This window comes from Dipodomys spectabilis, unplaced genomic scaffold (assembly GCF_019054845.1).
Source record: "Dipodomys spectabilis isolate Male_0828 unplaced genomic scaffold, ASM1905484v1 ptg000098l, whole genome shotgun sequence".
Classification (NCBI taxonomy): domain Eukaryota; kingdom Metazoa; phylum Chordata; class Mammalia; order Rodentia; family Heteromyidae; genus Dipodomys; species Dipodomys spectabilis.
Genome location: NW_024870775.1, coordinates 11,531,439 through 11,554,302, shown reverse-complemented (window position 1 = coordinate 11,554,302; position 22,864 = coordinate 11,531,439). Strand labels below are relative to the sequence as shown.

The 22,864-nt window shown below is 50.4% G+C and overlaps 1 protein-coding gene across 3 annotated transcripts in view; it reads right to left on the bottom strand.

Moving 5' to 3' along the window:
• Mad1l1 (mitotic arrest deficient 1 like 1) overlaps positions 1 to 22,864 on the bottom strand; it is a 299,059-nt gene that overhangs the window by 46,878 nt on the left and 229,317 nt on the right. For all 3 annotated transcript variants that reach the window (XM_042686979.1, XM_042686978.1, XM_042686981.1), the window contains one exon: positions 9,668 to 9,858. In XM_042686979.1, coding sequence (XP_042542913.1) covers positions 9,668 to 9,858 — 191 coding nt within the window. The remainder of the gene's footprint in view (positions 1 to 9,667; positions 9,859 to 22,864) is intronic.

The window sequence follows — 22,864 nt, the reverse complement described above, 5'->3', positions numbered from 1 at the left end:
TTCAGGCCAGCCTGAACAAAAGTATCAAGATCTTCATCTCAGTAAATTGGGTCTGGTGGTACACACCTTCATTCCCAGCTATATAGGAGGTAAAAGTAGGAGGATTGTGTTGTAAAGCCAGCACCAAACAAAAACATGTAACCAAATCCCAAAAAAGTGAAAAAGAGCTTGGGACATAGGGCTTAAGGGATAGAACATCTGCTTAGCTAGTTTGAGGCCCAGAATTCAAACTCTACTATACCCCTCCCAAGCAAAAATAAAACAAAACAACCTGAAACTAGGAAAGATAACAAACCCCATTGATGGTTTTGCATGCTAAGTTTTCAAGTAATTTGTTACAAAACAAAATACTAAAAGAAAAAAAACAAAAAGGAAGCCCAAAATATTAAGGATGAGCCAAATGGACCTTACAGACTTGAACAGCAGTAATTGAAATGAAAAAAAAAAAATCACTGGACAAGAGTAACTTTCCTCCAAAAGATAAGCTCAGTGCAGTTAAAGACAGCAACAGAAATACCCAAACTCAGGCACAGAAGAGAAGACCAGTGATCAATAGGCTAAAGCCAACCAGTAAAAACACGTTACACTAAATTCCAAAGAAAAACTAGGATAGGGATACAAAAACATTCAAAGAAAGGATAGCCCAAATTTGAGATCAGATCCTAAATCTCCATCAACTATAAACCCACAAATCCAAAGTGTTCAATGAACCACAGCAAACAAAGTCAGCTACAGGAAGAAAGACCTATCACATACAAGGGACAAAGATAAGACTGCTCGCATTCTTCTTGTCAGAACCCATGCCAGCCAGAAAGTGAGACAAACATCAGTACAATGTTAAAAGAAAAGAGGACTGTCAACATAGGATTGTACATCACATGAAAATGAAGAGGGAATAAGACATCCTCAGACAAAGGAGAACAGAAAAGATCTGCTGGTAGCAGACCTATGAGAAATGTTAAAGTTCTTCCTGCAAAAGAAAAATGTTGCCAGATGGGAATCTGGAAGCAACACACATGGAGATGGTGCCAGAAATAGTCAATATGTATGTACATTTAAAAGGCATTTTTGAATCACTTAGCTTTAAATGATAATGGCTTCTCCAAAAAAAAAAAAAAACCACACAATAAATGTAATAAAAATCGCACAAAAAAGGGAGACCACTGGAAAAAATCAGTTTTGGTTTGGGTTTTTTTTTTAAACATTAAGTAGTGCAATGTCATTAAAAGGCAGTCTGGGATGTTAATTATGCCTGTTGTGAACGCTGAGCAGGGGCTCACAAACCATCACCAGGGGCCACTTGATGTCCCTGCCTGCTTAGATAATGGGCTCAAGTGGTAGAGCACTTGCCTAAAAAGTTCAAACACTAGTACCACCAAAACAACGAAGCCTCTGGGGGAGGGGGACAACAACTCACAGCTGGAAGGCCTGGGAGCCTTGGCCCTGCCCACTCTTGGCTTTTCAAACAAAACTGGCGCTGGGCCTCACAGTCTTGTTTCATTTCCCAGGATGCCTGGACCTCTTGAGCACAGGGCATTTGCACAAACTGCAGGAATGGAAAGTAGTTCTCCCAGTCAGGGTTGCCGACTTCCAGAAGACAACACATTTTCTTGGGTAAAAGTTGTCATCTGGCTTACTCCTAGCTTCATCTCTTTAGCTTCTCTCAAGACAGGGAACTGCCAAGACAGCCCAGTCTTTACTCATCTGCGCAAATTTCCACCTGAGGCTGGCAACGTCTCCCTCCGGTGCTGGGGACCATGAACTTAGGACTCTGAGCAAGCTAGTCTTCACAAAGGGCCCTGTGGTCACTGCCCAGGGAGCTACCCTTGAACACCAGCCCTGACTCTCACCCCCCCTTCAGGGACCTGGGGGTGTGTGTGGCTATACAAGTGGACATAAAGACTAGAACATCCAGAGCCTGCTAAGCCTGACCAACATAGCTGAAGAAATAAGACAGGTTTTCAAGTCAGCATGAATTCTAAGCAACTCTATTTGAAATTCAAGGGACCTGAAAAGGCAAATTCAAATTAAAGTGTCTATCTAGATCTCATTGTTACAGCAAGAGACCAGAGGCTCCAAAAGCCTCTGCTGACAGGAGCCTGTGAATGGGCCTGATTGCCTGTAGGAGGGAGGGGAAGGGAGAGGGCGAGTAGCTGACGCCTCCTTCCCAGTAGCATCCTCTCTGCATCTCCCTTTGTCAGCCAGGCCTCATATGGTGCTGCCTCTGAGTATGTCCTCCATTAAGCAGAGCACGGAGGAGGATGCTGGGCCCTTCCACCACCAGGGCCCCAGGCAGATCCCGAGTTCTAAGCCCTGGAGCTCTGAGCTGGAGCTGGTACTAAGGCAAGGATCTGAACCTTATCATCTCACAGACACCTATGTGAAGTACCTGAAGTTCTGAGAAATCATGGACCCTATATCACAAGCAACCCCAGAGCCACTGGGTCCCTTTCCAGAAGCAGCAGCATCTTCGGGAGGGTGAGGCAAAAAAGAGCACTCCACACCAACACACCTCTTCTCTGGACAGCCAGCTCCACCCAGGCCAGTAGCAGGTCAGACCTGCTTCTGACTTGAGCTTCAGCACCACAAGGAGGGACAGCTCCCTTCAGGGGATGCCCTAACTATGCCAACTCCATGGTAATCAGCACCAGCCAGTCTCCCAGCCCAGGATGGGTCCCAAGATGGCCCACATCCCAGTTTACAGCAGAGGCAGTGAAACCCAAAGGTTCTGTGTTTAAACTATCAGCATCCTCAGTCTGTTTTCCCACCTGAACCCAGATCCCTGGCCTCTATGTACATGACTGGGCAGTCACCTCACCCACAGAATGAAGGGGCAAGACCAGAGTATTCTTTGACCCTTGAGGTCTTCTATGACAAGAAAGGAAACTGGGATGGGCAGGAAGGTAGAAAGACTCATGGTTTCAGTCTGATATACAAGGGAGAAGGGGAAGCTGGGCGAGCTCCACGATCCCACCAAATACAGCCTGGTGGGAGGCCAGCCAGCCAGGCTACACACCAAATCCACAACTGAATGGCAGATGCTTACCTGCCCTCAGCTGTGAGGTCCTCACAGCCACCCTCGCGAGACTAGGGCACGAGTGGTCCTCTCAAGGCCATGTAGGACATATGGCATGCGTCTGTCACTTGATACTGCTTGCTGCTCTTGTGGCACAATGGGACTGTCTACTACGCAGGGCAAGGCTCAGAAGCCACTGGCTGGAATTCACTGGATGCCTACAAGGAGCAGTGTCTGGCAAAGTCTATCCCCTAACATTCCTGGGCCTACACTGTCATCATGCTCTCCTATTTCTCAGCCTAGTCATGGCAGAACTTTAATTCTCAAATCTCATCAGACAGAAAGAGCTACCCAGTGCATGGCTTGGCCAGGCAGGAGAATTTTGGGTCTGATAAGGAAGTAGGACAGAGCCTTGGATACCAGTAGTAGTGGAGGGGGGAAGGGAGGCGGAAACAGAGAGCGGGGGGGGGGGGGGGGAGAGAGACAGACAGACAGAGTGTGTATGTATAAACCTAACTTCCCTGGGAGATCCAAGCTCAGCTCCCCACTCTGTCGCTCTGTGAATGACCCAGAGAACCCCACAAGCCCCACACAGAACAGAGAGGCAGGAGGGGTGAGTAGGTCAAGAATGTCCTGGGGAGTGGACAGAAGGTACTCTCAGAACAGGGTAGGCACTGCAGCCTATGTATGAAGACAGTAAATAGGAAGTTACCAGTCAGAAGATAAAGATATGCATGCAGGTACACATCTCAACAGCTGGAACACCCAGTCTTCTCCACTGGATCCAATGCCAGAGCCAGAGAGCAGAATGGTGGGAGGCAGAGTAGACAAGAGGAGAGGGGTCTAGAGGATGAGCTCACTATTTAAGAGCCTGCCACCTCCCCAAGCATCTGAGAAGAGGGATTGCAAGCCCAAATTGTCCCAAGGAAACTGAAACAATTTGCTCAAGGCCAACCCTGAAGCTACAGATGAGGTGCTAGACACCCACGGCCTTGTTTTCCCCCATGACTGTGCACAGCACCTTTCTATAGCCCAAGTGACTGAGGATGAGGGATCTGGCCAAGGACTGGTGGGATGTTGCACAGTCCCAGCATTTTTACAAACCCCAGAATGCTCCCCACCAGTCGGTCAACCACAGACTCTGGTCAGCAGTAACAGGAAAGCACTAGCCTAATGTGAGACATTATCAACAAAGGAAACCATGTGGCAAGGTCCAGGATATTGGAGACATTTTTCTGTAAACCTATGATTTTTTTTTTTGGGAGGTGGGGAGAGGTGTTGGTCATGGGGTTTGAACTCTGGGTCTGGGCGCTATCCCTCAGCACTTCAGCTCAAGGCTAGCACTCCATCACTTGAGCCTCCATCACTTGAGCCACAGCACCACATCTGGTTTTCTGGTGGTTTATTGGAGATAAGAGTCTCATAGACTTTCCTGCAAGGGCAGGCTTTGAACAGAGATCCTCAGATCTCAGCCTCCTGAGTAGCTAGGATTATAGCTGTAAGCCACTGGTGCCCAGCCCTATGAATTGTTTTTAAAGCTCATTAATTTTCAAAAGCCCAAAAAAATTATTTTATGCTCTGTAGAAATTATGTAAAGTTCAAAGCTCAGTGCCATAACTGAAGTTTTATTTGAATGTGGTCATCCTATGAATCTGAGGTCTGAGGGAAGATGCCTGCAGGCCCTGGTGTGCACAACAGCTTGGGGAGGTCACTGTGGAAGCTGTGGACTTCAAGCACATGGCAGACAGGCCAAGCAAGGCCCAGCATCCTACAAACTGCACTTCAGCAGGTGTGCTTAGGGGAAGGAAGTGAATAGACCACCAAACCATGTGAACATTTGAAATCACCTTTCTGTATTCATTCTGTGGATACAGATATCCAACCCAGGCTCTCTGGATGGTGGGGCATATCGCCCAGCAGTGCCCACACATGCCCCGGGCACAGGGGAACTGCACATCACCTGGCTCTTCTTCCCACACACAAACCTGATGCTCTCTAGCAGTCCTAGCACTGAGGATGCAGGTGTGCAGAAGCTGGCCACCTCCTCACCTGCCCTTTCTGCTTTTTGCGTGAGCCCTATCAGCTTCTGGAGAGCTAGGTAGTCAGAATCACAATGAATATGGGTAGAACCACATCTGTACCGAGGCTGGGCCTGTCCTATCAGGCAGGTGGATCAACTCCTATTTAATTAAGTGCTACTCATGCGTCCAGGCACAAAGCCTCTAGAAGAAGGGGACACAGTACCACCTGCGAGTCAAGCTAGATCTCTTGCAAAGAACACTGAATCTACATCACACATGGGACAGTGCCACTGACCCATGCGGGCAGGGAAGTCTCAAGGTTGCTATGGTCCAGCAGCTTGTTGAACGTTCCTACACTGGCATGGAGTGAGATCTTCAGCAACAAACCCAGGCAATCCTACTGCCCCCAGAGTCTGTACTAAGGCAAAAATACCCAGCTCAGCCATGGTGATGGGGAAGGTGGGAAGATGTGCCATAGGCTGCCTACCAAGCAGGAACTATAAGCCACACCAGTCATACTTACGACTTGGCATTTATGCACACAGATCGTTCCCCTTATGGGCTAGCTAGCCCCTTACACTCTCGTTCCCCAGGCCTAGAGTCTCCAGTTAATGGACTAAACCACACAGCACCATCCTGCACTGGTGCCTTTGTGCTTCCAGAATCTTCATCTGCCTCTAGCCCTGGCTAGAACCTGCAGGCTCTGGGTCTTGCCAAGCCATGGCGCATTCCCAGGCATGGAGTTAAGGCCCACAAGGTCACCTGCTCCTCACAGGTTTTGTTACAAATCATGTTTGTTGTGTGGTGTTGGCCTAGTTGTTCAATCCCTCGGTTATGTTTTATTCCCTTGCATGACAGGAAGCTTTCTTGCTAGATTAGAGGAGGGTGGGGAGGCAGGGTGGGTCCTTGTGAGCCACAGGAAGGAAGCTAGATCAGCAAGGACAGACTGGGAGTCCAGGTACTCCTGATGTAAGGAGTGCACTGTCCCGTGTGATAGTATGGTACCTCGTCAGTCCTGGCCTACAGCGCAGGGCAGGGTGAAACAAGCCTTTGCAAGGAAATGCTGAGACTCAGACACAAGTCCATTTGGGAGGGAGGACTGGCTGCTCTGAAGCCAAGCTCTCTTGCTTTCCTGCACACATGGTAGCCCGGGCAGCAGCTCCTCCACCCACTCGGCAGCAGTGGCTGGGTCGGCACAGGGATGGAAAGCGTGGTGTTAGTGCTGCATGCAAACCCTCAATTATCCCAGTGCACATCTGCAGAACCTGCTCGGCTGGAAACAGACCTCAGCTATTTCTAACTTCCTCAGACCCCTTCCTGCCTGCCTGCCTGCCTGCCTACCTGGAAGTCATGTTCAGGAAAATAAAATAAGCAGAAGTGGCTGGGATAGGATGTGAGTGTGTGCTAAGTCAGCCATGATCACACTGGGCCCAGTGGCTGCATGGGGACAAGGCCCTGGGCCCAGCCTACTGTTTGGTCTGTTTATCTTTCCTCTTGCTCTCTCCCCATCCATCTGTCCAGCAGACTGTTGGTATGACTTGGCTGGCAGATGAAAGATGGCATTAGTGGCACCAGCAGGCTCTGGCACCTCTGTTCCCAAGGGCAGAGAAAAGGCAGAGGTGGATAAGATGGGGGCAGAGCCAGCTTTGGTATACTGGTGACAGACTTCCTGCTGGAAGGCTTGATGGCCCACACTGTCTTCTCAGCCCAGGGGCAGGACTGCCAAATCAACTCAGAGGATCCTTAGCCACAGACAAGTCACAGGAGGACCTGGCACCAAGAAGGTCTGGTAGGGTCATCCAGATGCCCAGAGAGACCATGGTTCTACAGGCCTCTCTAGGGTCTGTACCCTGCATTAGGAAAGGCAGAGGACTACAAGGCTGAGGGGGTAGGACCCCAGCTCCTCCTCTGTGAACCCCCACTGCAGGTCCACTGTGGAAACTACTGTGACAGGCAAGGCAGGTGCTAGGGGCATTTGTGGGTCAGGCTGAGGCAGCCAGTAGGGGCCTTCCAGCTCCCACGGTGGGCCTGCTCTCCCAGTGTCTGTCTAGTATGAGGTCCCTATGTGTGTTTCCCACCAGTGGTCAAGGAGGGAGGGGCACAGGCCAAGAGGAAATTCTCAGACTCAGGCCCCATTGTCCACAGCCTTGCCCTCTACCAGAACATAACAAGGAATAAAGTACTAGGATGCCTGGAGGGTCCTGAGACTATTGCATCCTTGCTCCTGAGACAGCCACCACACCCAGTGCCCACCCATGGTCCCAGGAAATGATCTGAAGTAGGTCACTACATGATACATGGGCCTTACCAGGCCACGATTCAATATGGCCCTCATTAGGTCATGCCACAGTCTCCCAAAACTTGTGTACATTCTGAGACCTGTGGAACAACAGCTTGTCAGGGAGATACCAGAGCTGCCACACTGTTTTGTAGCAATCACAGGGGTAGCTGTGGGTCATTTGGGGCCTGAGCTCCTGAGGAGCTACCCAAGCCACTGCCTGAGGGGAGTGTTTACTTGCTGACCCCAGCAGAGTACAGCTGGAGGTCTCTGTGCCCCTCCAGCCATAGTGAAGGAGCCACCTAAGGCTGGAAGGGCTGACGCCTCTGCAGCCTTGGAATAAGTATAGGTCTGATTTTCTGGTCAGGATAGTCTCCAGAGGCACAAACCCACCTTCACAGATGTCAGGGGCACTGTGACTAGACACAGGTAGGCAGTCAGTGGACAGTAGAAGCAGTGGAAAAGTGCAACTTAGCTGCCCATGTGGTGAATGTGTGGTGGTCTGGAGGGGTGGGGTCAGTGGCTACTCTTTCCCTGCACCAGATGTGTCCTGTGGAGGGCTTAATCATAATGTGGCCTTCTGCAGGGCCACCTGCTGGTCAGGGCATACAGCTGGCTTCACACATACCTAGGAGGAAACCTCAGGTGGGCTGGAAGAAGGTGGAGGTACACCTGGGTCTGTGAGGACAGGAACTGGTGCAAAGGTGATTTGCTCACACAGACATGAGCATAGACATGGTAACCTTGACTATCTGTTAGAGGCCAAGTCTCACAAACTATTCTCTTCTTTTGGACTTTCTATATTTTCAACAATCAATAAGTACAGAATACTTTAGAAGGCTTTCTGAGGTCTCCCTGGAGGAGGTTTCTGTAAGATCAATCACTGCAGTGAGTTCTGCCTTGTGATCTCCAGCCCTGTCTGATAAGTGACTGTTCCCAAGCACATCTTCATTTACCTAATCTTTTTCCAAGAACAGGACTTCTACAGTGCATCAAATTAAACACCCATCAGTGATCCTGAGGTGTTCAAAAGTACACAGAATTATACAAAAGTGAAGAAATACACTTCTGATAGCCTATTTGTTTAAAGGCTTTGGGCATTTGAATATTTATTTACTTACTCAAAGCTTTCAGGGTTTCAGGAAGCGTAAAAATGGATGAACGTAATATGACATCTAGAGAATTTACAGGATGTGCTGAGAAACAGCAGGACAGTGGACACCATGCCTGAGGCACTGTTCTGGCCACAAAGACAGGGGAGATTGTGCGTGAGGGGACAGATGGGACAGGAACAAGGAAAGCAAGCCACTGGTCTGAATAAAATGAAACCAGGGAGCCATTGTTCAGTTTTTGTTAAACTCTGCTTGAATTTCTGTAGGTCACACCAGGGATAGCTAGCAGATAAAAGTGAAAGTTGGCCCCTTTTCTGTGAAGGGACTGCTGGGAGCTAAGGTGGCTCATGAATATCTGCAGCTGGCCAGTCCTAAGAGGGGCTACAGCTGTCTCAGCCTCCTATAATAAGTGCTGGATCAACCCTTCCTGATAGGCACCCAACACCTCCACCCCAAGATAGGAGCACAACACCATCTCCACCAGTCATGAATAAGCCAGTCACCCCAGATTTCCAGCGGCCTGATGCCCATGCAAGGCCACCAACCTACTGTCCATGTGACTGCCCCTTCTGTTGCTGGAACTGCCCACCATGAGGACTCCTTGACCCCATGTCTCTAGAAGTACAAGGCTGGCCACAGCTCATCCACAATGCCACTGAGCCACACTGCTCTGGCCATAGTGAGGTCCCTCCTTAGTGCCTCTGGCCTCACCTGTCTGTCATGGGCTGGTACTCCACGTAGCTCATATAAGGCAGCAGTTCTACCCAGTGCCTAGCCCTCTTGCCTCAGGGACCCTCTGGCTGCCTGTGGAGTTGGCCCTGGCTCCTCCAGTCAACTTTAAAGATTGACACCTTTGTCCAAGTCACTTGTCAGCAAAGATCATGCACCTGGCTTTTCCCTTCCAGTGGCTATGAGAGGGTCTAGGTCTGACAGCTCTGAAGGTACCCATCCTGCTCTTCTGTAACTTTAGTCTTTTAGGTGGTGACATATACCACGATGCCCCCAACCTGCAGAGACAATACATGGCTGACATAATGCAGATGCATGATATGAAAAAGCGAGAGGGACAAGTCAAAACTGGAGTCAAAGGCCTAAGTGGCCCAGTGCCCCCTTCTGTCCTAGCAAAACCAGGCCTTGCTGACACTAGACTGGCTAAGCTGAAAGGTGCCATTCATTATACCTGATTAGAAGGGAAATGTGAGCTTGGTGACAGCAGTTGTGGCCATGCTACAGAGCCTACCTTGAAGACGAGGCAGTCTGTCTTGTGCTCTGCATACTGAGAGGTCAGCCGGTACTGGCCCGCCGTGGTTACATCTACCTGATAGCCCGTCAGTGTGTAGCAGGCCTTGCGGAATTCCTGGATCTTGGTCTGGAAAACCTCCTTGAGCCTTTGGTTCTTCAGCTCGGCACTCTCCACCTGCTTCCGCAGCTCTGTAGGGAGAGGACAAGAGATTGTGAGCTCATCACCAAGATGCTGTGACCCAGAGCAGGGGCCAGGCATAGACATGGAGGAGAGCCAGGTAGCAAGAACAAGCCACACCCTCACCCAAGTCCCAGCGCCTGGGGATGACTGAGGAAGCACTGCATCTGCGGGCCCGGATCTGGCCACTCAGAAGACTTGGAATGAAAAGGACAAGCTGATAAGCAGTGTGACCTTCTGGTGGCAGTGATAATAAAGTTACTGTATTAACAACAGTAACTTGAAAGAAAACAGAGACTCTGCGAAAGACAGATGTTGGAGCCAGATACCCCAGGCTCCCAGCTTTGAATTCTATGCCAACCTGGAGGGTTTTTTTTTGGAAACTAGTTCTCAGCAATGACCAAGAGCAACACAAAAGGCACTCCAGGTCACTGTTAGGAGGGAGGTGACTGGTCTTCACAGGTCAGCAGAGTCCAGGTCAGGCTGCTCTGGAGGCACAGCACTACGAATGAAGGTCTGGAGTGGAAGGCTTGGATGTGCAGAGGCACAGTGGACCTGGCTAAGCTTGATCACTCCCAGGCTGCAGCCTGAGACCCTGTAGGGCTGGGCACCTGCCCCGATGAGCTAGAACAGCATCAGCATAGTGGGATTGGAGAGACAGGGAGATGGATGGAAACCATCATTTTACTTCAAGGCCACTGTGAGGAGGGTGTCCCCCCAGAGGTGTTAAAGGACTACAGATGAGCTGGGAGATGCCCGCCAGCCCCACTGGGAACCCAGTTCACATATCATTCAGGATAGATCACCCCCCTTCCTGCCCATTGTGGTTTACTGCCACTTGGGGAGAAACCAGCTGTGCAAAGCCACCAGGAGGACGCACGATTGTCATGAATCTTTCACTGAAGGTGCCTTCCGAGTAATTAAACCTTGATTTATCCCCCTCGTTAATTACTGAGCCTGGCTCCACTTAAACATGCACAGAGCTGCCTCCTGAGCTGGGTGCTTTCTGGAGGTCTTGCCTGGAACTCAGGAAAGTTTCTTGAAGGGCTTGGGTCCGCTGCAGTGGGGGTAAGGGAGAGGATGTGAAAGGTTGGTGCCCAACTGGCCATGAAGGTGATGGACAAATCTCATCCTGCCAGCCAGACCTGGGTGAACCCTATCTTGCCTGAAAGGTGAACTACTAGCTGCTAGCCTCCCTCTGCTGTGATACCGGACAAGGCACAGGATGGTGTCTGCCTGGCTGGGAAGGGTGTGCATGTATGAAGTTAACACTTGCAATGATGCTTTGGTCAAAGGGCACAGAGCTTCTCTGAGTCATAGTGAGCTCAGAGGCCAATTTGCTCCATGGTCCAGGCCCAGCACAGAGGCTCTGCTTGGCTGCCTACAGTAGTGGAGCAAAACATCTGGACACAGGCCCTGGGGCACAATGGGCCTAGGTGTCTTTCTGGAGAGCTGGGTAGGGGTGGGGGTACCCATCTTCCATAGGAGCCAAGTGGGAACCAAAAGCCCTTGAGGAAGATCTGGGGAAGTCTGGGCTCCAATGTGATCCTGCCATCTTCACATCCTCACCTAACTGCAGGGTGACAGGGCCCTGGCTGTCTTCAGACTCCATCTTGAGGATCTAATCAACAGCTAGGAGGCTAGTTGCATATTGAGGGCTGTACTGTGAACAACTACATGGATGGTGCAAGCCCAGCCCCCTATCACACATACACATTTACTTCACAGCCATATCACCAAGATGTAGTGATGAGCCCATTCCCCACTTCACAAATGAAACATCTGAAGCTTACAATGCAAACCCTCCTGATTACAGGGGTGAAGTGCTCAGGCAGGGCTGTTCCTGCCCTCACTGTCAATCACACTGCAGAACATTCAAGAACCACACTGAGCAAGGTGTCCTGAAGCCAGGAGGAGACAGCCTGAAAAATACCAGCTTGTCAGGGGGTTGCATAGCAATGTCCAGCTGTGGGGCTGTGGCTGCATGGCCACTAGTCCTGTCCTGGCTGCTCCTGAATTTACTATCTTATATGCAGCCGAGAGCCCGTCCAGTGGGAAGCGGGCCAGAGTCCTTGATTAATGGAGTAATCAGACTTTGGAATCAAAAGGTTAACTGGCAGTCCTGACCTGTATTCATCCTGCGTCTCAGGATGGAGCCCCAGCAGGAGGAAGCCTACGCCACACAGAGGGAGAAACTCACAGTCCACACTTCAGGGGTGATATTTTAGTCCTGCCAGGATCTCCTGCCTTTGATATATCACACATGTCTAGGGGAAAAATGAAACCTCGGCAATAACACAACCTGACCTTGGAGAAAGGAAATGGGCCCCATTTGTGCAGTTCACTGGCCTGGGAAGCAGGTGAAGCTCAGGTCTGCAGGAGAGCATTCCTACAGTCGGTCAGTGTGCACTTTGTGGGGAGGACATGGTGCTGCTGGCTATGTGCCAGGTACCTGTGAGCCCCAAGAGCCTCTGGCCCTTGGCAGCTTGGAGGGGAAGCAGCTTCCTCCAGGAAAGTGGGGGCCAAAGTATGTGTGTGCATGTGGTTTCACAAAATTCATCCAGGGAGGGAGACCAGTCAACAATCGCTCCATTTAGGGCACTGGAAAGTCGATGTGTTGCTCTCTAGCACTCTTGTAGTTCAATGGCTTACATAAATGGAGATGAATAATTCACATGACAGTTTGGATTAAATAAATAAAAGATGGGGTTCCCACCTTGGAAACGTCACTGATTTCTCGCTAGAGGCTCTCATGTAGTCTCTTCTTGAGTCATCAGGAGTGGAGGCTGCCCAGAGCTCTGAGGTGACTGCTCTCGGCCCTGATGAGGCATTCCATTGGGCGGCTGGTACTCACAGGCAGAGTTAGTGGCCCAGGGGTAAGCTGCCAGCCTCTGGCCTCGCCTGCTCTGGTAGGACCAGCTGCCTGTTGCAGCATGTGTGGCATTAAGGACAGCAGGGGACCAAAACCACCACAGGAAAGGGCAACCTGGTTTGCAGAACCCTTTTCAGGTCCAGCCCCAGCCCACATCCGCAGTCTGTAAGGAGCCCACTGAGGCTCTTTGAGCTCTGGCTCAAGCCCTTGCCAAGGTGACTGGGAGAAATGGCCCCAGACTGCTGTTGTCTTCTAGCCCTAGACACTGCCTCTTGACAGTGCCTCTGCCACTTCCAGACCCCAGCCTGCCCTAGGAGGGCTTCCCCACTCCTTCTTCTCTTACAGCCCTTTCCAGGGATAGGCCTGGCTCTGGGTGGTCCTCTTGGAGAGAACAGCAGAGGCAAGAGCATGGTGGTTGATGAGTGGGGCCAAAGGGAAGGATGTGATTGTTTGTGCAAAAGCCCAGAGCCAGACATGAGAATGGTCGCTGCTGTGACGACTGGGTGAGTTGCAAGAGGTCCTGGAACAGGCTAGGCTTGGTTCCCAGCTCTTCCCTCCAAGCTCAGCATTCTGCCACTGGCTGCCCTAGCCACGTCCTGGGGGGCTGCAGGACAGCTTTGACCTGATACTCCTCCCCCATCTTAGCCCAACACCTGGCCCCTCCTGGAATTGTAGAAAGCAACTGTGAAAATTCTATGGGAAGGACACAGGACAAAAATAACCTGCACTTTGCCAGATAAAGACTGGCAAAGACAAGCACACCTGCTCCTAAGAGCAGAGATGCTAGGATAAAGGAGCACTTATGGTTCAATTCTCTGGAGACCTAGCTCAGCCTGAAATCTGGAGTCTGGCTGATTTTGGCAGGGCGGTGGAGCAAGTGTGAGGCAGGCAGATACTGAGACGCTGAGACACTGAGACACCGAGACAGGGAGGAGAGACTAGGGAGAAGACGGCCACAGATATGCAGAAGGGCAGGGGCAGGTATGGCATCTTGCACCCTCTGGCTGCCACGAGGCTCTGCCCCCTGTACCTCTGGGCCATACCAGCATTGGCCTTCCAGCTCTCACCAAACCCACAGGAGGTAGGACAACTCTGCACTAGTTTCCCTTAGGAGAGAAGCATAAAACCTCCAGAGAAAACATACAAAATTCCCAAGGCCCTGGAAGGCCAAGCAGGACTCTGTTCTCAACAGTCCTTGGAGACAGACCAGCCAGAGTCCCCATCTGAAATGGTAGAGCCACTCTGGTGCCAGGTGAGGGTGGATAGAACAAGAGGCATCTCCAAACATTCCAGACCTTTTTAAGCTTCTGCTCAATGAAGATGCAAGGTGGAGGGGGCAGGACATAGGCAGGCAGCAGTGGGACAATGAGGCACCTGCAAGTGGGACAGTGAGGAAGTGCAGGACGGCAGGAGGCCATACAGTTCCTATCAACAGAGCAGGAGCTATTTAGACCCTGGAGACAGGGCCCCAAAGGGGCCCAGCCAAGAAGAATCCAGGGCAAAGCTGACAGATGGCTGCTGTGTCTTAAAGCACTGAGCAGAATCTGACAGCTTCTCCAGAGAGTTCCAGAAGGAGTCAAGACACACCAAGATGCAAACCCAAGTCAAGGGAAGAATGCAGCATGTTATCAGTGAAGCCTTCCCTCTGTCCCTCACAGGAAAGACACCAGGACACCCACAGGACACAGTGCTCACTCACCAAGTCACAGCAGCAAAGTCACAACACTGACAAACCAAAGCTGTGCTGTGGGCTGTGGAGACGGATACACATGCGTGTTCATGAGTATACACATGTGTGCACACATGTGTACAGGCTCACTTCTGCAGAGAAGCCAGAGAGAGCCCATGTGGGCTTGCTGAGAATTGGGGACCTGGCCCTGGAAATACAGGGCTTATCATGTATTCATACCTCCTACCATTCCCCCCTTAACCTGGACATGCCAGGGAAAGGAAACCAAAGAAAGGTGTGGAGCGGCAGGGCTGCTGACCCTGAGCAGCTCCCTGTTAGAAGCTGGAAGCAGCTTTTGAAATGTTCCTTTAGAGGTTTGGGATAAAGCCATTTTTCTTTCTGAAAAGTGAACAAAATCCACTTAACCAAGGCAGGGATTTTCAGGTTTTAAGACAGTCACAAGCAGGACTAATACTTCACAATCCAAAATGCAGCTTTACTTGGAGGCTGAGTGAGGCAGCTGTTCTGAACTTAGCACCAGCATAGTCTCAGAGCCAAGTGGACAGAGAAAGGTGTGGCCTGGACTCTGCCGAGCCTGGCTATGTTCTCTTGGAGTGGCTATTTTCTGCCACCTCTGTTTGGGGGCTTCTGAGGGCTCTCTCCTGCATCTGGTCATAGAGTGCTTGCTCTTTGGCTTTTGCAGAGGCAGGACCACAGACCAGCAGAATAAGGTCTGACCTACCTGATCAGCAGGACCTGCTTCTGAGAGGTCTTGGGCAGCCCAGGGGGCTGGAGTGGGGTGGGATGTGGAGGCCTCCATGTGAAGGCCCCTCTTAAGCTCAGAGAGAGGGCTGAGGCTCTCCAGAGGCACTGTGGCGACAAGGAGCCCTTTGAAGTTGCTGCTTCTGGGTTGGCGTAGTCTGACCAGCCTGAGGAGTCCCTGGGGCCAGTGCCCTGGCTGTAGCAGGCACCCAGAGGTGCAAGCCCTGTTCAGAACCAAAACTAAGCCATACTTCCAGGGGCTAAATTATTCATGTCTTGCTAACTTCTAAACTATTCCAGTTTTACAATTTTAAATATTTAATAATTAGCCATCAAATATTTATGCAATTTTATTAGCAGCTGTGGAAGTTGGGTACTGCAGCGGCTGTGATGGGGTCCATATCCTGCTCCTGGGGGCTGAATGTGGAGAGTGTCAAGGAGGAGATCCCCGGTGGGCTGGCCAAGGCCCCAGTGGGCATGCTGTGGGTATAATCCTCTGGGATGCCTGAATGGGGAGGTGGAGCCACTGTTCCAATGTGGCACCATTCATCAGAGGCAACCTGCTCATCCCATATCCAATTCCCAGAGACAAGCCTGAGTGGCTGGCAGGTAGACATGTGCCTGTGCCAGCCAGGATGCCTTGGAGGCTTCCCTCTCTGTACCCACCAGCAGAGTGAGGTTGGACAGCCATTCTAAAACTGACATCATGGTCTCCATGATGTTACCACCACTCACTAGCCAGGTTGCACATTGTCCTGACCAAAAGAGGTCGCTCCAATTAACTGATGCCAGAGGCCCTGAGACGCGATCTCCATCATGTGCCTGTGCTCCCCTGCTGGGCCGGAAATTGCACGTTTTAAACCAGAGAGGAGACGCTCGCCCTGGAATTATATGCAGATGAGCAGTTCGTGTGCCCACTGCCTGGCTGCTGGCAGACACCCCCTGGGTAAGCTCGGAGAGGCTTTCAAACAGGGTATCTCTGTGTGATTAACTGCTCACTCTAGCAAGCAGCTTGTCACCTAGCACAAAAATGATTTGAAAAGACACCAGCAATTACAGCCCACCAGATTATGGGGTGGGAGAGTCCTGGGGTGACAAGCGGGTGCTGATATCATATTCTAGGGAAGACTCCTTCTCCCACCCAGAGGACAGAGCAACTGAGGTCCCGCAGTGTCGGCTACACAGCCCCCATGGTACACTAGGCAGCAGACGACCAGCTGAGCCATGGCGGAAGGAGACGGTAGCTTTTGCTATCTTCAAGCCTCAGGAGTAGGAGGCATGTGGCACTGACAGATGAGGAAACAGGCCACAGAGCGCCAGTCAGTCAGAGGGTAGTCAGTCAGCCAGCTGATATACCAGCCACAGGCCACACAGCAGCCCCAGTTGGAGACCCCTACCAGCAGCTACCTGCCAGGCGGTGACAAGCCCATAGCTGATGCCACCTGAGGCATTACCCCAGGGTCCAAAGGTAGCATCCACTGGTCACTCAGGCCTCAGCTGCATAGCTGCCACTCCTAGTCCTTCCTCCACATATAATACTGTTTCTCAAAGCGGGGTTTTGTCTGCCCAGTGATGGGTCTTGAAGGGTCACATACATTGCCTACTACAGCTTAGTGACAGCCTAAGGAGCATCGTGGTGCTTTCTCCATCCTTCAGAGTGGAAACTGAGGGTCAAAGCATCTGGTCCTGTCTATGGATGAATGCTCCTCCATCAGTGCCCTTTGAGTAGAGGCCTTTCTCCTCCCCTCAACCCCCAACTCTCCTGACCTGGGGCTGTAGGGTCTAGTCTAGTGCATTGGCCCTTTTAAGTGATTTCAACCCCAGGCACCCACAATCCTGATGAATCACTCTGTCCCACATCTCCAGATGTGCTTCAGATCCTGGCGCCAGACGATTTCCCACCCTGTATAACTGAGAGTTAACTGCCAACTATAAATTCCTTTAAGCAACTTTGAACTGAAGGCTCCCACCCAACAGCACCACTCTTGCCTGTGGCTGCTACCACTGAGGGCAAACAGTCTGAGCATAGCCAGGCCTTCTTTGATGTGTACTATGGACAGCCAATGCATAGTCTCAAGAATGTGAACTTCTTTATTATTATTATTTTTTCTTTTTTGTCTGTCATAGGATTTGGGCACTGTCCTTGAGCTTTTGAGCTCAAGGCTAATACTCTACTATTTTGAGCCACGGCTCCATTTCTGGTTTTTTGGTGGTTAACTGAAGATAAAAGTCTTATGTACTTTTCTGTCCTGGGTGGCTTCGAACTGTGATCCTCAGATCTCAGCCTTCTGAGTAGCAAGGATTACAGGTAGGGCCTGGCTTTCTTTTATTATTATTATTATTATTGTGTGCTGACACTGGGGCTTGAATTGAGTGCCTGGGCATTGTCCCTTAGCTTTTTCAACTCAAGACTGATGCCCTACCACTTGAGCCATGCCTCCATTTCTGGCTTTTTGCTGGTTAGTTGAAGATAAGACTCAAAGACTTTCTTGTTCATGCTAGCTTTGAACTGTGATCCTCAGACCTAGTCCCTTGAGTAGCTAAAATTACAAACATGAGCCACTGGTACCAAGTTGGACCTCGTGTGTGTGTGTGTGTGTGTGTGTGTGCGTGCGTGCGTGCGTGCGCGCGCGTCCTGGAGCTTGAATTCAGGGCCTAGGCTCTGTTCCTGAATTTTTTTTTTTTTTTGGGTCTGTCGTGGGGCTTGAACTCTGGGCCTGGGTGCTGTCCCTCAGCTCTTCAGCTCAAGGCGAGCGCTCTACCACTTGAGCTACAGCGCCACTTCTGGTTTTCTGGTGGTTTATTGGAGATAGGAGTCTCACGGTCTCTCCTGCCCGGGTTGGCTTTGAACTGTGATCCTCAGATCTCAGCCTCCTGAGTAGCTAGGATTACAGGCGTGAGCCACCAGCGACTGGCCTGTTCCTGAATTTTTATGCTTAAGGCTTGTGTTCTATTATTACCTGAGCCATTTCTAGTTTTTTTTTGGCGTTCAGCTGGAGATCAGAGTGTCACAAATTTTCCTGCCGAGGCTGGCTTTAAAACACTATCCTCAGATCTCAGCCTTCAAAATAGTTAGCATTACAGGCCTGAACCACTGGTGCCCTGTGACCTCTTATTTTCAATGCTACAAGTGGCTTGTACTTTTGCCTCCTTGCAAGGGAAAATGTTCGATGGCAGACTTTAAGACCAAGCTCCTATGCCACCCCAAACACATTCACTATCAGCGCCCTGGGCCACTGTGTGCAAGCTAGGCCTGCACACACCCACCTGCTAGGCTGGACTGTCTGTGGCCAGGCTCCTCTATACCCCTGGAGGCAGGAAAGGGACCTTACTCATAGAACCCCAGCACCCCACAGTGCCTGAGAAGGAAGGCAGTGGACAGCAGCTTGTCAGCAATCAATGAATCTTCTGAGATAGTTGTCTTGTGCCCTTGGTCTGAGTGCCTCATGGCCTTACTAGGAGATTCTCAGCACACAGGGCTGTGGGACAACAGAGGGCAGGGTCAGAGACACCCAGCCGTCAAGATACGCACGAAGATCAAGAGTTGGACAGAAGCAGGTCCTGGCTGCAGCAGGGCCGGAGAGGCAGGGGCTCTATTCTCCCCTACAGTCTTTGAGAGTGGCAGCCCCAGATGCTGGTTTTGTAGCATGTGGACCTCCTTTCCACCAAGGTCAGCTGGACACAGAGTGTGTGCCTGGCTAAAGGACAGGGGCTGGGCAGAGGTTGGCATCCTGTTTGGGCTCTAAAAGGCCATGGTTCTCTTTTAGGGCATAGGAACTGAAAGCTCTCATGGCAGCTGGTGACAGGAGCTGATAAGGAGGAAGGGGAGGATCAGAGTGGAGTTAAATAGAGCAGAGGACAGGAAAGAGACAAGCTGAAGAGACTTGTGTAGCCAGGAAGAAGACACTGGCTATGACTCAGTGGGCAGCAAGCTTCCTCTGAGGTGGAAGGGCACACAGACCCCAGCAGCTTCTGCCCTGCATGTGGCAGCCCCATACGCCTTGCTTGCACATAGTCCCATGAGTAGTGATAAGAGTTGCACTCAAAAAAAAAAAAAAAAAAGGAGTTGCACTCTGCCACTCAAACCCAAGGGCAAGCTCATGGCTTCTGTCCAGGGTCTTCTGCAGAGAAGCACAGAGGCCTCTGCCAGGTAGCGTGTCCTAGGTCTGGATGAGCAGAGTGTCTTGGGACACAGAAGTCACGGCCAGGGTGTGGAATCACAAGGCTGCCCTTGGGCAGAGGGTTACATCTACAATCATGGGAGAACAGAGCTCTTAGCTTTCCTGAAGCTGCTTTAGCCTGGAAATGTCTACCCAACCTGAGCACCACCCATAATCCAAAGGGTCCCTGGCAGAAGTGTAATATGAGCCTCTGGGGAGTGGGGTGGGGGGTTCAGTACCCCCAACTGTGGGAGGCAGCCTCCCAGTCTCCAAAGTTTGATGCTTCCACATTCATCTGCCCATCATACACGTAGACCTCCAGAAGACCCTTGAGACATGCACGACCCCATCACATGTACACTGACATGTGCACACACATACATCCCTCCAAGCGAGAAACACTTGACCGAGATCCACAGACACCTGCTTATCATTACCAGGGACAGAGGTGTGAACCAGAAAACAGCTGTCTCAAGGAGCTTCTTTCTGCAGACATGGCTAGCAGGTAGCCTTCAAGAGGACTGGGGCAGAAGTAGGGACCTGTGGCCTGTTGGGCAGGACAGAAGTTCTGATGGAGTGCTGGACAGAGGCAGCCCAGTCAGGAGGCCCAGCATGCAGCACATCCACCGAGCCTGAGCAAGGTTTGTGAGAGGCTGGGAGCCCCCCAATCTACTCTGCATGGTGGATGCATTATTAATTTCTGACACTGGGCTTATAGAAACTAATTCCCTGGAAGGCGAGTTCCCTTTGAGAAAAGGGAAACCTTTTCAGAGCTCATCTTTTATTGACTGAGTCATTTTTGAGTCAATCTGTCTGCTTTCAGTAAAACGAGAGTTTTAAATCTTCTTCATTCCTCCTTCTCAAGATGTAGCGGTGTATTAAAACCCACTAATACGTGCAACAGCCTTGGACTTGAGAGGTAACACATTCTTCAGATAGAAGATTAAGGGAGAAGCATGGAACTGGCTCAGCAGCTGAGGTAGCCCAGAGAAGGCTCTAGAGGGAGGGCAAGGCCAAGGACCAGCTGGGGCAGGGTGGTAAAAGAGAACTCCAAGACCCCAGGTGGGGAAGCCCCCCGGGCTTGTTCAAGGCTAAGCAGGAGGGAGGGGGGCAGGGAAGGAGCAGAATCAGGTGAATTGGCCAGGAAAGCAGGCTCTGATACAGGAGCCAACCACAGACCTTCCTCCAGCTCCTCCTCCATCCTTGCTACAAAGGAACTCACTCTACTTTATTTAGCCCTTGTAGTTTGTGGGAGGCCAAGTTTAAAGGCAATGGCTGAACTTATTTGATAGTGCAAGTTTCAAGGCAGCACAGCACTTGGGACTGTAGCATGTATCTTGCTGGCTGCTTTTAGCCAAATTTATAGTGAAAATCAACAATAAAGAGGACAGGAAGATTTAGAATTTTGCTGCTTGGTCAGTAAGGAGGAGTACATGTATTGGGGTGGTCCAGGAGGATGCCAAGAGCTGGCACCAATACAAAGAAGTTGAGTGCTTAGCCCCGGGACAGTAAGAAGGATGCGTCCAGGTAACCTCAGAACCTGGCTCAGTAATGGAAAATGCTAATTTGCTTCAAAACACAGAACTTTCGAAAGAGAGCCCCTTGGTGCTTCTCCTACACTAGACTGTTTAGGAAATAATATCACAGGATGTTTTCCAGCCTTCACCTAGGAAGCATATTGGACCTCTATCACTATGTTTCAAGTGAGCCCAGGCACAGCTTCTGCTGGGAACAGACTTGGCATTGCCATGGTGATGCTGGTTTTCTAGGCATGCAGAATCCAAAAGTTATGGGCTCACAGGTGGTGTGTGGTGAGGTCAGAGCCTCTGCAACGTACAGTGAACAGGACTCTGAGAGTGACACAGGAGACCCAAAGGAGGAGACGACTCGATGTGCCATGAGTTGGGCAGTTGGGTTCTCTACATATTCCCATCATAACTGTTCTCCCCACCACAGGGCATCATGGGTTGTGAATCTACGACCTTGTCTAAGTTGCTCATTTCAGGTATTTCTCGATGGTGAAGGAAACTTAATACCAAGGGTGGATTGAACTTCTGGCAGGCAGAGGTTTTCCTGTCTATCCATACTGCACCCCAGGGCTTCATGAGGCAGACATGGAGTGCTGAATGGTACATAACTGAAGAGTGTCCCTGACATCCAGCTCTAGGCTGCTCATAGTGGGCCCTTAATAAACGCTGCTTTGGTGACTGTCACGAGAGCTCAGCTTTAGGAATCAGAGATGCAAACCTGAGCAAAGGAAAACAGACAGAAAATATGAAAAAGAAGTATTTCCGCAGGAGGTGGAAAAGAGAAGAGCTGAGGAGGGGACAGGAAATGAGGGCAGGGAGAGAAGGGGCTTTTCCGGGTGGCCCCTCATTGAGAAAGCCTGAGCAGACCTGAGAGAAGTAAGGGGCAAGGCTTGGGGCTACCCAGGGGTGGGCTGCTGACACAGGACAGAGAACTTGACTGTGTGGAGATAAGAGAATTCTCTGCTTGTTTATGAAAACCCGAGGAAGACACTGGCAAGTTGATTGAGAATGTATACGGACATGCAGGTCATCTTTCAAAAGAAGGCTGGAGGAGGATGCATGTTGTCTGGCTCCTAATCTAACCACAAGGAAAATATTAACTGTTCAGACTGAATGGAATTGCTGTAGGGTCAAACAAACAGGTCATCAGAACAGAAGAGAGAATCCAGATTGAAACTTACACCACCAATTGCTTCTCAAAGTTGATGTAACTGACTGAGCAGGGTAAGACAAGTCTTCCAACAAATAGTGCTGGGTCAGCTGAGTGCAGAGGATTCCGTGAGAACTAACCTCATCCACCCCAGCCAAAATCAATCCCCATGACGTCAACAATCTCAACGTAAACCCTTCTGGAAAAAAAAAAACAAAACCCCGCATCGACTACAATGCTGGGGTTGAACACAGATTTCTTAGGACAAAGCCTTCATCAGAGAGGAAAAAGTTGATAAATTACACTTCATCAAAATTAAAACCGTTGCTTATCAAAAGAAAGCATTAAGAAAATGATTAGAAGACAAACAATCCAATTAAGAGCTGGGCAAAGATTTAAGCAGACATTTCACTGAAGTAGATATATGGATGGCTAATAAGCAATAAAAATGTGTGCAACATCATTAGTCATTAGGGAGACGCAACCACAATAAGATGCCACTTCGCACCCATTAGGATGGCCATAATCAAGACGACAGATACTGACGACCACTGGGGGATGTGAAGCATCAGGAACTGTCATGGGGGATGGAAGATGCAACACAATTAGGCACTTTCTGCAAGACAGAAGCAGAAGTTTGCCCAACACAACCAGAAATTCTACTCCTCATCCTATCCATGAGAAGTGAGACCCCCCCCGTTCATACACAGACTGTGTTCCACATTGGAAACAACTCCAATGTCCACAGCTGTACAGACAGGGCAGTGCTGACATGTGCCGTCACAAGGGCAAACAGCAAGAACATTACTCAACGGAAGAACAAATGCACACATTTTATAAGATTCCATTTGTACAAATGTTCCGAGAAGGTAAAG